Source organism: Eucyclogobius newberryi, unplaced genomic scaffold (assembly GCF_026437365.1).
Source record: "Eucyclogobius newberryi isolate DKJ021-1_F unplaced genomic scaffold, fEucNew1.0.hap1 SCAF_23, whole genome shotgun sequence".
NCBI classification, from domain to species: domain Eukaryota; kingdom Metazoa; phylum Chordata; class Actinopteri; order Gobiiformes; family Gobiidae; genus Eucyclogobius; species Eucyclogobius newberryi.
The window spans coordinates 1,259,213-1,274,855 of record NW_027315868.1 but is presented as its reverse complement, the minus strand read 5'-3'; the positions used below and the strand labels follow the sequence as shown (position 1 = coordinate 1,274,855).

At 57.4% G+C, this 15,643-nt stretch overlaps 1 protein-coding gene across 1 annotated transcript in view; it reads right to left on the bottom strand.

Annotated features, from left to right (window-relative positions):
* The window catches only part of LOC140372419 (dynein axonemal intermediate chain 1-like), a 104,097-nt gene extending 89,534 nt beyond the window's left edge, over positions 1 to 14,563 (bottom strand). Inside the window, exons 1-4 of the mRNA XM_072459515.1 lie at positions 14,546 to 14,563; positions 4,657 to 4,743; positions 3,957 to 4,037; positions 3,072 to 3,192 (exon numbers count right to left, since the gene is read on the bottom strand). Of these exons, the coding sequence (XP_072315616.1) occupies positions 3,072 to 3,192; positions 3,957 to 4,037; positions 4,657 to 4,743; positions 14,546 to 14,563 (307 nt within the window). The remainder of the gene's footprint in view (positions 1 to 3,071; positions 3,193 to 3,956; positions 4,038 to 4,656; positions 4,744 to 14,545) is intronic.
* Positions 14,564 to 15,643: the final 1,080 nt, after the last annotated feature.

Here is a 15,643-nt window from a genome sequence, read left to right as displayed (position 1 = left end):
CACTCGCCACACTCACCATACTCACACTCACCACACTCACCACACTCACCACACTCACCACACTCACCACACTCACCACACTCGCCACACTCGCCACACTCACCACACTCACCACACTCACCACACTCACACTCACCACACTCAACACATTCATACTCACCACACTCACCACACTCACACTCACCACACTCACACTCACCACACTCACACTCACCACACTCACCACACTCACCACATTAACACTCACCACTCACACTCACCACACTCACACTCACCACACTCACCACACTCACCACCCTCACATTCACCACACTCACCACACTCACACTCACCACACTCAACACATTCATACTCACCACACTCACACTCACCACACTCACACTCACCACACTCACACTCACCACACTCACCACACTCACACTCACCACACTCACCACACTCACCACACTCACCACATTAACACTCACCACACTCACACTCACCACACTCACACTCACCACACTCGCCACACTCGCCACACTCACCACACTCACCACACTCACCACACTCACATTCACCACACTCACCACACTCACAGTCACCACACTCACCACACTCACCACACTCACCACACTCACCACACTCACCATACTCACACTCACCACACTCGCCACACTCGCCACACTCACCACACTCACCACACTCGACACACTCACCACATTCACCACACTCACCACACTCGCCACACTCGCCACACTCACCACACTCACACTCACCACACTCACCACACTCACCACACTCACCACACTCGACACACTCACCACATTCACCACACTCACCACACTCACACTCACCACACTCACCACACTCACGTGGAACTCCTTCAGGTTTCTACCTTTTCCCAAGCATGTTTTTGAAGTTTTTCTTGGCCGAGATGGAGGGTCTAAGGACAGAAGGAGGGTCTAAGGACAGAAGGAGGGTCTAAAGACAGAAGGAGGGTCTAAGGACAGAAGGAGGGTCTAAAGACAGAAGGAGGGTCTAAGGACAGAAGGAGGGTCTAAAGACAGAAGGAGGGTCTAAGGACAGAAGGAGGGTCTAAAGACAGAAGGAGGGTCTAAGGACAGAAGGAGGGTCTAAAGACAGAAGGAGGGTCCAAGGACAGAAGGAGGGTCTAAAGACAGAAGGAGGGTCTAAAGACAGAAGGAGGGTCTAAGGACAGAAGGAGGGTCTAAAGACAGAAGGAGGGTCTAAAGACAGAAGGAGGGTCTAAGGACAGAAGGAGGGTCTAAGGACAGAAGGAGGGTCTAAAGACAGAAGGAGGGTCTATAGACAGAAGGAGGGTCTAAGGACAGAAGGAGGGTCTAAAGACAGAAGGAGGGTCTAAAGACAGAAGGAGGGTCTAAAGACAGAAGGAGGGTCTAAGGACAGAAGGAGGGTCTAAGGACAGAAGCAGGGTCTAAAGACAGAAGGAGGGTCTAAAGACAGAAGGAGGTTCTAAAGACAAAAGGAGGGTCTAAAGACAGAAGGAGGGTCTAAGGACAGAAGGAGGGTCTAAAGACAGAAGGAGGGTCTAAGGACAGAAGGAGGGTCTAAAGACAAAAGGAGGGTCTAAAGACAGAAGGAGGGTCTAAGGACAGAAGGAGGGTCTAAGGACAGAAGGAGGGTCTAAGGACAGAAGGAGGGTCTAAAGACAGAAGGAGGGTCTAAAGACAGAAGGAGGGTCTAAAGACAGAAGGAGGTTCTAAAGACAAAAGGAGGGTCTAAAGACAGAAGGAGGGTCTAAGGACAGAAGGAGGGTCTAAAGACAAAAGGAGGGTCTAAAGACAGAAGGAGGGTCTAAGGACAGAAGGAGGGTCTAAAGACAAAAGGAGGGTCTAAGGACAGAAGGAGGGTCTAAAGACAGAAGGAGGGTCTAAAGACAGAAGGAGGGTCTAAGGACAGAAGGAGGGTCTAAGGACAGAAGGAGGGTCTAAGGACAGAAGGAGGGTCTAAAGACAGAAGGAGGGTCTAAAGACAGAAGGAGGGTCTAAAGACAGAAGGAGGTTCTAAAGACAAAAGGAGGGTCTAAAGACAGAAGGAGGGTCTAAGGACAGAAGGAGGGTCTAAAGACAAAAGGAGGGTCTAAAGACAGAAGGAGGGTCTAAGGACAGAAGGAGGGTCTAAAGACAAAAGGAGGGTCTAAGGACAGAAGGAGGGTCTAAGGACAGAAGGAGGGTCTAAGGACAGAAGGAGGGTCTAAAGACAAAAGGAGGGTCTAAGGACAGAAGGAGGGTCTAAGGACAGAAGGAGGGTCTAAGGACAGAAGGAGGGTCTAAAGACAGAAGGAGGGTCTAAAGACAAAAGGAGGGTCTAAGGACAGAAGGAGGGTCTAAGGACAGAAGGAGGGTCTAAAGACAGAAGGAGGGTCTAAGGACAGAAGGAGGGTCTAAAGACAGAAGGAGGGTCTAAGGACAGAAGGAGGGTCTAAGGACAGAAGGAGGGTCTAAAGACAGAAGGAGGGTCTAAAGACAAAAGGAGGGTCTAAGGACAGAAGGAGGGTCTAAGGACAGAAGGAGGGTCTAAAGACAGAAGGAGGGTCTAAAGACAGAAGGAGGGTCTAAGGACAGAAGGAGGGTCTAAAGACAAAAGGAGGGTCTAAGGACAGAAGGAGGGTCTAAGGACAGAAGGAGGGTCTAAGGACAGAGGAGTCTGGGACATCGTCCCTTGCCACCACAGACATTTTTCACTGTCGCCCTCAGAGGAAACCGTTGTTGTGATTTTGGGCGTTAAAAAAATAAATTGAATTGAAAATATCTGAGTTCCCGATCTTGATTTTCAGATTGAGAATGACTCTTTGATGAGAGTCGAAAAGTTTTGTTTTGAGTCCAGATGAAACGACACTGGAGTTCAGGACCACAGAGCGCCGTGCAGCTTCATCTTAAAGACACAAAGCACTCAAAGCTTTTTCTACAGTAGAACCCTGCTGGACAAATGAGGGATTACACTTACTATTCTCTCTAGAAGCTTCAGCCACATATTTACACCTCTATTTGGTCAAATAAAAATAACGGTTTGACAGTGGAACTAAAAGAAGGGTCAGCGGCTGTACTGACCCGTGAGTCCTTCTTTGGCCCTGAGTCTGCGAGCCTCCTCTGAGTCCTGGTGCAGCAGACTTCCATCCAGAACAAAGTGAACCGTGAGCTGATCCACTGTGATGGGTTTGAACGAGTGCTCCTGAAACAAGAACCAGTTTAGACCTGGTTCACACCTGGTTTAGTCCTGGTTCACACCTGGTTTAGTCCTGGTTCACACCTGGTTCACACCTGGTTTAGTCCTGGTTCACACCAGGATTAGACCTGGTTCACACCTGGTTTAGTCCTGGTTCACACCTGGTTTAGTCCTGGTTCACACCTGGTTTAGACCTGGTTCACACCTGGTTTAGACCTGGTTCACACCTGGTTCACACCTGGTTCACACCTGGTTCACACCTGTTCACACCTAGTTCACAACTGGTTCAGTCCTGGTTCACACCTGGTTCACACCTGGTTCACACCTGGTTTAGACCTGGTTCACACCTGGTTCACACCTGGTTCACACCTGGTTCACACCTGGTTTAGACCTGGTTCACAACTGGTTCAGTCCTGGTTCACACCTGGTTCCCACCTGGTTCACACCTGGTTTAGACCTGGTTTAGACCTGGTTCACACCTGGTTCACACCTGGTTTAGACCTGGTTCACACCTGGTTCACACATGGTTTAGACCTGGTTCACACCTGGTTCACACCTGGTTTAGATCTGGTTCACACCTGGTTCACACCTGGTTCACACCTGGTTCACACCTGGTTTAGACCTGGTTCACACCTCGTTCACATCTGGTTCACACCTGGTTCACACCTGGTTTAGACCTGGTTCACACCTGGTTCACACCTGGTTCACACCTGGTTTAGACCTGGTTCACACCTGGTTCACACCTGGTTCACACCTGGTTCAGGACTGACCTTGTAGCTGTAGCGTACGATGTTGTCTGGAGCGTGAGGGTTGTTGGCCGTGAGGATCCTGGTGAGCTCCTCCTTCAGCTCCTGCACAGATGGAGCAGTTTGTTATTCGGACACACCCTCAGGAGGACCGGACACACCCTCAGGAGGACAGGACACACCCTCAGGAGGACCGGACACACCCTCAGGAGGACAGGACACACCCTCAGGAGGACCGGACACACCCTCAGGAGGACAGGACACACCCTCAGGAGGACAGGACACACCCTCAGGAGGACCGGACACACCCTCAGGAGGACAGGACACACCCTCAGGAGGACCGGACACACCCTCAGGAGGACCGGACACACCCTCAGGAGGACCGGACACACCCTCAGGAGGACAGGACACACCCTCAGGAGGACAGGACACACCCTCAGGAGGACAGGACACACCCTCAGGAGGACAGGACACACCCTCAGGAGGACCGGACACACCCTCAGGAGGACCGGACACACCCTCAGGAGGACAGGACACACCCTCAGGAGGACAGGACACACCCTCAGGAGGACAGGACACAGGTTTAGACCTTGTTTAGGCCTGGTTTAGACCTGGTTTAGACCTGGTTTAGTTCTGGTTTAGTCCTGGTTTAGACCTGGTTTAGACCTGGTTTAGTTCTGGTTTAGACCTGGTTTAGTCCTGGTTTAGTCCTGGTCAGACTCACAGCCTCACAGAGCTCCTGCTGGTCGTTGGGCGTCACTGCAGTCGTGTGGTTCAGATCCTCTCTGAGCTCTGGAGCCTCCAGAACGTCCTGAAGAAACACAACAAACTCACGTCCCAGTTTGAATTAATGTTAAAGTGTTTCATATTTCTGTAGATGAAAGTGCAGTAACAGTAACGTGTCTCTGAGGACAGCGCCCCCTGGAGGACGATCATCTGTGTCTGAGGACAGCGCCCCCTGGAGGACGCTCATCTGTGTCTGAGGACATCGCCCCCTGGAGGACGCTCACATGTCTCTGAAGACAGCGCCCCCTGGTGGACGCTCTTGTTTCTGAGGACAGCGCCCCTGGAGGACGCTCTCATGTCTCTGAGGACAGCGCCCCCTGGAGGACGCTCTCATGTGTCTGAGGACAGCGCCCCCTGGAGGACGCTCTCATGTGTCTGAGGACAGCGCCCCCTGGAGGACGCTCTCATGTGTCTGAGGACAGCGCCCCCTGGAGGACGCTCTCATGTGTCTGAGGACAGCGCCCCCTTGAGGACACTCTCATGTGTCTGAGGACAGCGCCCCCTGGAGGACACTCTCATGTCTCTGAGGACAGCGCCCCCTGGAGGACAATCACATGTGTCTGAAGACAGCGCCCCCTGGAGGACGCTCACATGTGTCTGAGGACAGCGTCCCCTGGAGGACAGCGTCCCCTGGAAGACAGCGTCCCCTGGAGGACGCTCACATGTCTCTGAGGACAGCGCCCCCTGGAGGACAATCACATGTGTCTGAGGACAGCGCCCCCTGGAGGACGCTCACATGTGTCTGAGGACAGCGTCCCCTGGAGGACAGCGTCCCCTGGAAGACAGCGTCCCCTGGAGGACGCTCACATGTCTCTGAGGACATCGCCCCCTGGAGGACTCTCTCATGTGTCTGAGGACAGCGCCCCCTGGAGGACGCTCTCATGTGTCTGAGGACAGCGCCCCCTGGAGGACGCTCTTATGTGTCTGAGGACAGCGCCTCCTGGAGGACGCTCTCATGTCTCTGAGGACAGCGCCCCCTGGAGGACACTCACATGTGTCTGAGGACAGCGCCCCCTGGAGGACGCTCTTATGTGTCTGAGGACAGCGCCTCCTGGAGGACGCTCTCATGTCTCTGAGGACAGCGCCCCCTGGAGGACGCTCACATGTCTCTGAGGACAACGCCTCCTGGAGGACGCTCTCATGTCTCTGAGGACAGCGCCCCCTGGAGGACGCTCACATGTCTCTGAGGACAACGCCTCCTGGAGGACGCTCTCATGTCTCTGAGGACAGCGCCCCCTGGAGGACGCTCACATGTCTCTGAGGACAGCGCCCCCTGGAAGACGCTCTCATGTCTCTGAGGACAGCGCCCCCTGGAGGACTCTCTCATTAGTCTGAGGACATCGCCCCCTGGAGGACGCTCACATGTGTCTGAGGACAGCGTCCCCTGGAGGACGCTCTCATGTCTCTGAGGACAGCGCCCCCTGGAGGACGCTCTCATTAGTCTGAGGACAGCGCCCCCTGGAGGACTCTCACATGTCTCTGAGGACAGCGCCCCCTGGAGGACGCTCACATGTATCTGAGGACAGCGCCTCCTGGAGGACGCTCTCATGTGTCTGAGGACAGCGCCCCCTGGAGGACGCTCTCATGTCTCTGAGGACCGCGCCCCCTGGAGGACCCTCACATGTCTCTGAGGACAGCGCCCCCTGGAGGACGCTCTCATGTGTCTGAGGACAGCGCCCCCTGGAGGACTCTCACATGTCTCTGAGGACAGCGCCCCCTGGAGGACGCTCACATGTATCTGAGGACAGCGCCTCCTGGAGGACGCTCTCATGTGTCTGAGGACAGCGCCCCCTGGAGGACGCTCTCATGTGCCTGAGGACAGCGCCCCCTGGAGGACGCTCACATGTATCTGAGGACAGCGCCTCCTGGAGGACGCTCACATGTCTCTGAGGACATCGCCCCCTGCAGGACGCTCTCATGTGTCTGAGGACAGTGCCCCCAGGAGGACGCGCTCATGTGTCTGAGGACAGCGCCCCCTGGAGGACGCTCTCATGTGTCTGAGGACAGCGCCCCCTGGAGGATGCTCTCATGTCTCTGAGGACAGTGCCCCCTGGAGGACGCTCACGTGTGTCTGAGGACAGTGCCCCCTGGAGGACGCTCTCATGGACAGCGCCCCCTGGAGGATGCTCTCATGTCTTTGAGGACAGTGCCCCCTGGAGGACGCTCTCATGTCTCTGAGGACAGCGCCCCCTTGAGGACGCTGTTATGTTTCTGAGGACAGCGCCCCCTGGAAGACACTCACGTGTGTCTGAGGACAGCGTCCCCTGGAGGACAGCGTCCCCTGGAAGACAGTGTCCCCTGGAGGACGCTCACATGTCTCTGAGGACAGCGCCCCCTGGAGGACAATCACATGTGTCTGAGGACAGCGCCCCCTGGAGGACGCTCACATGTGTCTGAGGACAGCGTCCCCTGGAGGACAGCGTCCCCTGGAAGACAGCGTCCCCTGGAGGACGCTCACATGTCTCTGAGGACATCGCCCCCTGGAGGACGCTCTCCTGTGTCTGAGGACAGCGCCCCCTGGAGGACGCTCTCCTGTCTCTGAGGACATCGCCCCCTGGAGGACGCTCTCATGTGTCTGAGGACAGCGCCCCCTGGAGGACGCTCTCCTGTGTCTGAGGATAGCGCCCCCTGGAGGACACTCTCATGTGTCTGAGGACAGCGCCCCCTGGAGGACACTCACATGTGTCTGAGGACAGCGCCCCCTGGAGGACGCTCTCATGTGTCTGAGGACAGCGCCTCCTGGAGGACGCTCTCATGTCTCTGAGGACAGCGCCTCCTGGAGGACGCTCTCATGTCTCTGAGGACAGCGCCCCCTGGAGGACGCTCACATGTGTCTGAGGACAGCGCCCCCTGGAGGACTCTCTCATTAGTCTGAGGACAGCGCCCCCTGGAGGACGCTCTCATGTCTCTGAGGACCGCGCCCCCTGGAGGACCCTCACATGTCTCTGAGGACAGCGCCCCCTGGAGGACGCTCTCATGTGTCTGAGGACAGCGCCCCCTGGAGGACTCTCACATGTCTCTGAGGACAGCGCCCCCCTGGAGGACGCTCACATGTGCCTGAGGACAGCGCCCCCTGCAGGACGCTCTCATGTGTCTGAGGACAGCGCCCCCTGGAAGACACTCACGTGTGTCTGAGGACAGCGTCCCCTGGAGGACAGCGTCCCCTGGAAGACAGCGTCCCCTGGAGGACGCTCACATGTCTCTGAGGACAGCGCCCCCTGGAGGACAATCACATGTGTCTGAGGACAGCGCCCCCTGGAGGACGCTCTCATGTGTCTGAGGACAGCGCCCCCTGGAGGACGCTCTCATGTGTCTGAGGACAGCGCCCCCTGGAGGACACTCTCATGTGTCTGAGGACAGCGCCCCCTGGAGGACACTCACATGTGTCTGAGGACAGCGCCCCCTGGAGGACGCTCTCATGTGTCTGAGGACAGCGCCACCTGGAGGACGCTCTCATGTCTCTGAGGACAGCGCCCCCTGGAGGACGCTCACATGTCTCTGAGGACAGCGCCCCCTGGAAGACGCTCTCATGTCTCTGAGGACAGCGCCCCCTGGAGGACTCTCTCATTAGTCTGAGGACATCGCCCCCTGGAGGACGCTCACATGTGTCTGAGGACAGCGTCCCCTGGAGGACGCTCTCATGTCTCTGAGGACAGCGCCCCCTGGAGGACCCTCACATGTCTCTGAGGACAGCGCCCCCTGGAGGACGCTCTCATGTGTCTGAGGACAGCGCCCCCTGGAGGACTCTCACATGTCTCTGAGGACAGCGCCCCCCTGGAGGACGCTCTCATGTGTCTGAGGACAGCGCCCCCTGGAGGACGCTCACATGTATCTGAGGACAGCGCCTCCTGGAGGACGCTCTCATGTGTCTGAGGACAGCGCCCCCTGGAGGACACTCTCATGTGCCTGAGGACAGCGCCCCCTGGAGGACGCTCTCATGTGTCTGAGGACAGCGCACCCTGGAGGACGCTCTCATGTGTCTGAGGACAGCGCCCCCAGGAGGACGCGCTCATGTGTCTGAGGACAGCGCACCCTGGAGGACGCTCTTATGTGTCTGAGGACAGTGCCCCCAGGAGGACACTCTCATGTGTCTGAGGACAGTGCCCCCAGGAGGACACTCTCATGTGTCTGAGGAGAGCGCCCCCTGGAGGACGCTCTCATGTCTCTGAGGACAGTGCCCCCTGGAGGACGCTCACGTGTGTCTGAGGACAGTGCCCCCTGGAGGACACTCTCATGTCTCTGAGGACAGCGCCCCCTTGAGGACGCTGTTATGTTTCTGAGGACAGCGCCCCCTGGAAGATACTCACGTGTGTCTGAGGACAGCGTCCCCTGGAGGACAGCGTCCCCTGGAAGACAGCGTCCCCTGGAGGACGCTCACATGTCTCTGAGGACAGCGCCCCCTGGAGGACAATCACATGTGTCTGAGGACAGCGCCCCCTGGAGGACGCTCACATGTGTCTGAGGACAGCGTCCCCTGGAGGACAGCGTCCCCTGGAAGACAGCGTCCCCTGGAGGACGCTCACATGTCTCTGAGGACATCGCCCCCTCGAGGACTCTCTCATGTGTCTGAGGACAGCGCCCCCTGGAGGACGCTCTCCTGTGTCTGAGGACAGCGCCCCCTGGAGGACACTCTCATGTGTCTGAGGACAGCGCCCCCTGGAGGACGCTCTCATGTGTCTGAGGACAGCGCCTCCTGGAGGACGCTCTCATGTCTCTGAGGACAGCGCCTCCTGGAGGACGCTCTCATGTCTCTGAGGACAACGCCTCCTGGAGGACGCTCTCATGTCTCTGAGGACAGCGCCCCCAGGAGGACACTCTCATGTGTCTGAGGAGAGCGCACCCTGGAGGACAATCACATGTGTCTGAGGACAGCGCCCCCTGGAGGACGCGCTCATGTGTCTGAGGACAGCGCACCCTGGAGGACGCTCTTATGTGTCTGAGGACAGTGCCCCCAGGAGGACGCTCTGATGTGTCTGAGGACAGCGCACCCTGGAGGACGCTCTCATGTGTCTGAGGACAGCGCCCCCTGGAGGACGCTCTCATGTGTCTGAGGACAGCGCCCCCTGGAGGACGCTCACGTGTGTCTGAGGACAGCGCCCCCTGGAGGACGCTCTCATGGACAGCGCCCCCTGGAGGATGCTCTCATGTCTCTGAGGACAGTGCCCCCTGGAGGACGCTCACGTGTGTCTGAGGACAGTGCCCCCTGGAGGACGCTCTCATGTCTCTGAGGACAGCGCCCCCTTGAGGACGCTGTTATGTTTCTGAGGACAGCGCCCCCTGGAAGACACTCACGTGTGTCTGAGGACAGCGCCCTGGAGGACACTCTCATGTCTCTGAGGACAGCGCCCTGGAGGACACTCTCATGTCTCTGAGGACAGCGCCCCTGGAGGACGCTCACATGTCTCTGAGGACAGCGCCCCTGGAGGACGCTCTCATGTCTCTAAGGACAGCGCCCCTGGAGGAAGCTCACATGTCTCTGAGGACAGCGCCCCCTGGAGGACGCTCTCATACGTCTGAGGACAGCGCCCCCTGGAAGACACTCACGTGTGTCTGAGGACAGCGCCCTGGAGGACACTCTCATGTCTCTGAGGACAGCGCCCTGGAGGACACTCTCATGTCTCTGAGGACAGCGCCCCTGGAGGACGCTCACATGTCTCTGAGGACAGCGCCCCTGGAGGACGCTCTCATGTCTCTAAGGACAGCGCCCCTGGAGGACGCTCACATGTCTCTGAGGACAGTGCCCCCTGGTGGACGCTCTTGTTTCTGAGGACAGCGCCCCTGGAGGACGCTCTAATGTCTCTGAGGACAGCGCCCCTGGAGGACGCTCACATGTGTCTGAGGACAGCGCCCCCTGGAGGACACTCTCATGTCTCTGAGGACAGCGCCCCCTGGAGGACAATCACATGTGTCTGAGGACAGCGCCCCCTGGAGGACGCTCACGTGTGTCTGAGGACAGCGTCCCCTGGAGGACAGCGTCCCCTGGAAGACAGCGTCCCCTGGAGGACGCTCACATGTCTCTGAGGACAGCGCCCCCTGGAGGACAATCACATGTGTCTGAGGACAGCGCCCCCTGGAGGACGCTCACATGTGTCTGAGGACAGCGTCCCCTGGAGGACAGCGTCCCCTGGAAGACAGCGTCCCCTGGAGGACGCTCACATGTCTCTGAGGACATCGCCCCCTGGAGGACTCTCTCATGTGTCTGAGGACAGCGCCCCCTGGAGGACACTCTCATGTGTCTGAGGACAGCGCCCCCTGGAGGACTCTCTCATGTGTCTGAGGACAGCGCCTCCTGGAGGACGCTCTCATGTCTCTGAGGACTGCGCCTCCTGGAGGACGCTCTCATGTCTCTGAGGACAACGCCTCCTGGAGGACGCTCTCATGTCTCTGAGGACAACGCCCCCTGGAGGACGCTCACATTACTCTGAGGACAGCGCCCCCTGGAGGACGCTCTCATGTGTCTGAGGACAGCGCCCCCTGGAGGACGCTCACATGTCTCTGAGGACAGCGCCCCCTGGAAGACGCTCTCATGTCTCTGAGGACAGCGCCCCCTGGAGGACTCTCTCATTAGTCTGAGGACATCGCCCCCTGGAGGACGCTCACATGTGTCTGAGGACAGCGTCCCCTGGAGGACGCTCTCATGTCTCTGAGGACTGCGCCCCCTGGAGGACTCTCTCATTAGTCTGAGGACAGCGCCCCCTGGAGGACGCTCTCATGTCTCTGAGGACCGCGCCCCCTGGAGGACCCTCACATGTCTCTGAGGACAGCGCCCCCTGGAGGACGCTCTCATGTGTCTGAGGACAGCGCCCCCTGGAGGACTCTCACATGTCTCTGAGGACAGCGCCCCCTGGAGGACAATCACATGTGTCTGAGGACAGCGCCCCCTGGAGGACGCTCACATGTATCTGAGGACAGCGCCTCCTGGAGGACGCTCTCATGTGTCTGAGGACAGCGCCCCCTGGAGGACACTCTCATGTGTCTGAGGACAGCGCACCCTGGAGGACGCTCTCATGTGTCTGAGGACAGCGCACCCTGGAGGATGCTCTCATGTCTCTGAGGACAGTGCCCCCTGGAGGACGCTCACGTGTGTCTGAGGACAGCGCCCTGGAGGACACTCTCATGTCTCTGAGGACAGCGCCCCTGGAGGACGCTCTCATGTCTTTGAGGACAGCGCCCCTGGAGGAAGCTCACATGTGTCTGAGGACAGCGCCCCCTTGAGGACGCTGTTATGTTTCTGAGGACAGCGCCCCCTGGAAGACACTCACGTGTGTCTGAGGACAGCGCCCTGGAGGACACTCTCATGTCTCTGAGGACAGCGCCCCTGGAGGACGCTCTCATGTCTCTGAGGACAGCGCCCCTGGAGGAAGCTCACATGTGTCTGAGGACAGCGCCCCCTTGAGGACACTCTCATGTGTCTGAGGACAGCGCCCCCTGGAGGACGCTCACATGTCTCTGAGGACAGTGCCCCCTGGTGGACGCTCTTGTTTCTGAGGACAGCGCCCCTGGAGGACGCTCACATGTCTCTGAGGACAGCGCCCCCTTGAGGACGCTCTCATGTGTCTGAGGACAGCGCCCCCTGGAGGACGCTCTCATGTCTCTGAGGACAGCGCCCCCTTGAGGACGCTCTCATGTGTCTGAGGACAGCGCCCCCTTGAGGACACTCTCATGTGTCTGAGGACAGCGCCCCCTGGAGGACGCTCTCATGTCTCTGAGGACAGCGCCCCCTGGAGGACACTCTCATGTGTCCGAGGACAGCGCCCCCTGGAGGACGCTCTCATGTGTCTGCGCCCCCTGGAGGACGCTCTCATGTGCCTGAGGACAGCGCCCCCTGGAGGACGCTCTCATGTGTGTCTGAGGACAGCGCCCCCTGGAGGACGCTCTCATGTGCCTGAGGACAGCGCCCCCTGGAGGACGCTCTCATGTGTGTCTGAGGACAGCGCCCCCTGCAGGACGCTCTCATGTGTCTGAGGACAGCGCCCCCTGGAGGACGCTCTCATGTGTGTCTGAGGACAGCGCCCCCTGGAGGACGCTCTCATGTGTCTGAGGACAGCGCCCCCTGGAGGACGCTCTCATGTGCCTGAGGACAGCGCCCCCTGGAGGACGCTCTCATGTGTCTGAGGACAGCGCCCCCTGGAGGACGCTCTCATGTGCCTGAGGACATCGCCCCCTGGAGGACGCTCTCATGTGCCTGAGGACAGCGCCCCCTGGAGGACGCTCTCATGTGTCTGAGGACAGCGCCCCCTGGAGGACGCTCTCATGTCTCTGAGGACAGCGCCCCCTGGAGGACGCTCTCATGTCTCTGAGGACAGCGCCCCCTGGAGGACGCTCTCATGTCTCTGAGGACAGCGCCCCCTGGAGGACGCTCTCATGTGTCTGAGGACAGCGCCCCCTGGAGGACGCTCTCATGTCTCTGAGGACAGCGCCCCCTGGAGGACGCTCTCATGTGTCTGAGGACAGCGCCCCCTGGAGGACGCTCTCATGTCTCTGAGGACAGCGCCCCCTGGAGGACGCTCTCATGTGTCTGAGGACAGCGCCCCTGGAGGACGCTCTCATGTCTCTGAGGACAGCGCCCCCTGGAGGACGCTCTCATGTCTCTGAGGACAGCGCCCCCTGGAGGACGCTCTCATGTGTCTGAGGACAGCGCCCCCAGGAGGACGCTCTCATGTGTCTGAGGACAGCGCCCCCTGGAGGACGCTCTCATGTCTCTGAGGACAGCGCCCCCTGGAGGACGCTCTCATGTGTCTGAGGACAGCGCCCCCTGGAGGACGCTCTCATGTCTCTGAGGACAGCGCCCCCTGGAGGACGCTCTCATGTGTCTGAGGACAGCGCCCCCTGGAGGACGCTCTCATGTGTCTGAGGACAGCGCCCCCTGGAGGACGCTCTCATGTGTCTGAGGACAGCGCCCCCTGGAGGACGCTCTCATGTCTCTGAGGACAGCGCCCCCTGGAGGACGCTCTCATGTGTCTGAGGACAGCGCCCCCTGGAGGACGCTCTCATGTGTCTGAGGACAGCGCCCCCTGGAGGACGCTCTCATGTGTCTGAGGACAGCGCCCCCTGGAGGACGCTCTCATGTGTCTGAGGACAGCGCCCCCTGGAGGACGCTCTCATGTCTCTGAGGACAGCGCCCCCTGGAGGACGCTCTCATGTGTCTGAGGACAGCGCCCCCTGGAGGACGCTCTCATGTGTCTGAGGACAGCGCCCCCTGGAGGACGCTCTCATGTGTCTGAGGACAGCGCCCCCTGGAGGACGCTCTCATGTGTCTGAGGACAGCGCCCCCTGGAGGACGCTCACATGTGTCTGAGGACAGCGCCCCCTGGAGGACGCTCTCATGTCTCTGAGGACAGCGCCCCCTGGAGGACGCTCTCATGTGTCTGAGGACAGCGCCCCCTGGAGGACGCTCTCATGTGTCTGAGGACAGCGCCCCCTGGAGGACGCTCTCATGTCTCTGAGGACAGCGCCCCCTGGAGGACGCTCTCATGTGTCTGAGGACAGCGCCCCCTGGAGGACGCTCTCATGTCTCTGAGGACAGCGCCCCCTGGAGGACGCTCTCATGTCTCTGAGGACAGCGCCCCCTGGAGGACACTCACTGTCACATTGTGAGCTTAATCCAGTTTCTACGTCCCATTCTGCTCCTCTGAGACTTTAGAAACACGGAGGAGTCAGACATATCATTAGCAGTTGTGTTTGTTCAATATAAAGTCAGAAATGTCTCGTACTCACTCTTTTCTTTGCTCCTTTCGCCACATTTGCTCTTGGATTGCTCTGTCAACAAACATGTCTCATTATCTTTCGTGTTCATAAAAGCACGTGATTTAAGGTTTAAACTTTACCTTTCGTGACACGGGCATTTCTCCCTCTGAGTCCCGCGCGCGTCGCTGTTAAATGTTTGTGTTTGCGTGATGCTGCGCGCGCACGCGTCTCCATGGCGACGGGGCCCGGAGCGGATCAACGCGCAGGCGCGACAGACGTGTAGAGCGATATATTTAGTTCTTATTTAGTCCGGGTCCAGTCCTGGTTTGAGACCTGGTTTAGTCTTTTCAGTTCTTTGCTCTGTTTTAGACCTGGTTCATTTTTAGTCCTGGTTTAGAAATAATTTAATGTAGTTTATTTCTGTTTTAGACCTGTTTTAGACCTGTTTTGGTCCTGTTTTAGGTCTGTTTTGGTCTTGTTTTAGACCTGTTTTAGACCTGTTTTGGTCCTGTTTTAGACCTGTTTTGGTCTTGTTTTAGACTTGTTTTGGTCCTGTTTTAGGTCTGTTTTAGACCTGTTTTGGTCCTGTTTTAGACCTGTTTTGGTCTTGTTTTAGACCTGTTTTGGTCCTGTTTTAGGTCTGTTTTAGACCTGTTTTGATCTTGTTTTTAGACCTGTTTTAGGCCTGTTTTAGACCTATTTTGAACTTGTTTTTAGACCTGTTTTGGTCCTGTTTTAGACCTGTTTTGGTCTTGTTTTAGACCTGTTTTGGTCCTGTTTTAGGTCTGTTTTAGACCTGTTTTGATCTTGTTTTTAGACCTGTTTTGGTCCTGTTTTAGACCTGTTTTAGATCTGTTTTGGTCCTATTTTAGACCTGTTTTGGTCCTGTTTTAGACCTGTTTTGGTCTTGTTTTAGACCTGTTTTGGTCTTGTTTTAGACCTGTTTTGGTCCTGTTTTAGGTCTGTTTTAGACCTGTTTTGATCTTGTTTTTAGACCTGTTTTGGTCCTGTTTTAGACCTGTTTTAGATCTGTTTTGGTCCTATTTTAGACCTGTTTTGGTCCTATTTTAGACCTATTTTGGTCCTGTTTTAGACCTGTTTTGGTCTTGTTTTAGACCTGTTTTGGTCTTGTTTTAGACCTGTTTTGATCTTGTTTTTAGACCTGTTTTGGTCCTGTTTTAGACCTGTTTTGGTCTTGTTTTAGACCTGTTTTGGTCTTGTTTTAGACCTGTTTTGGT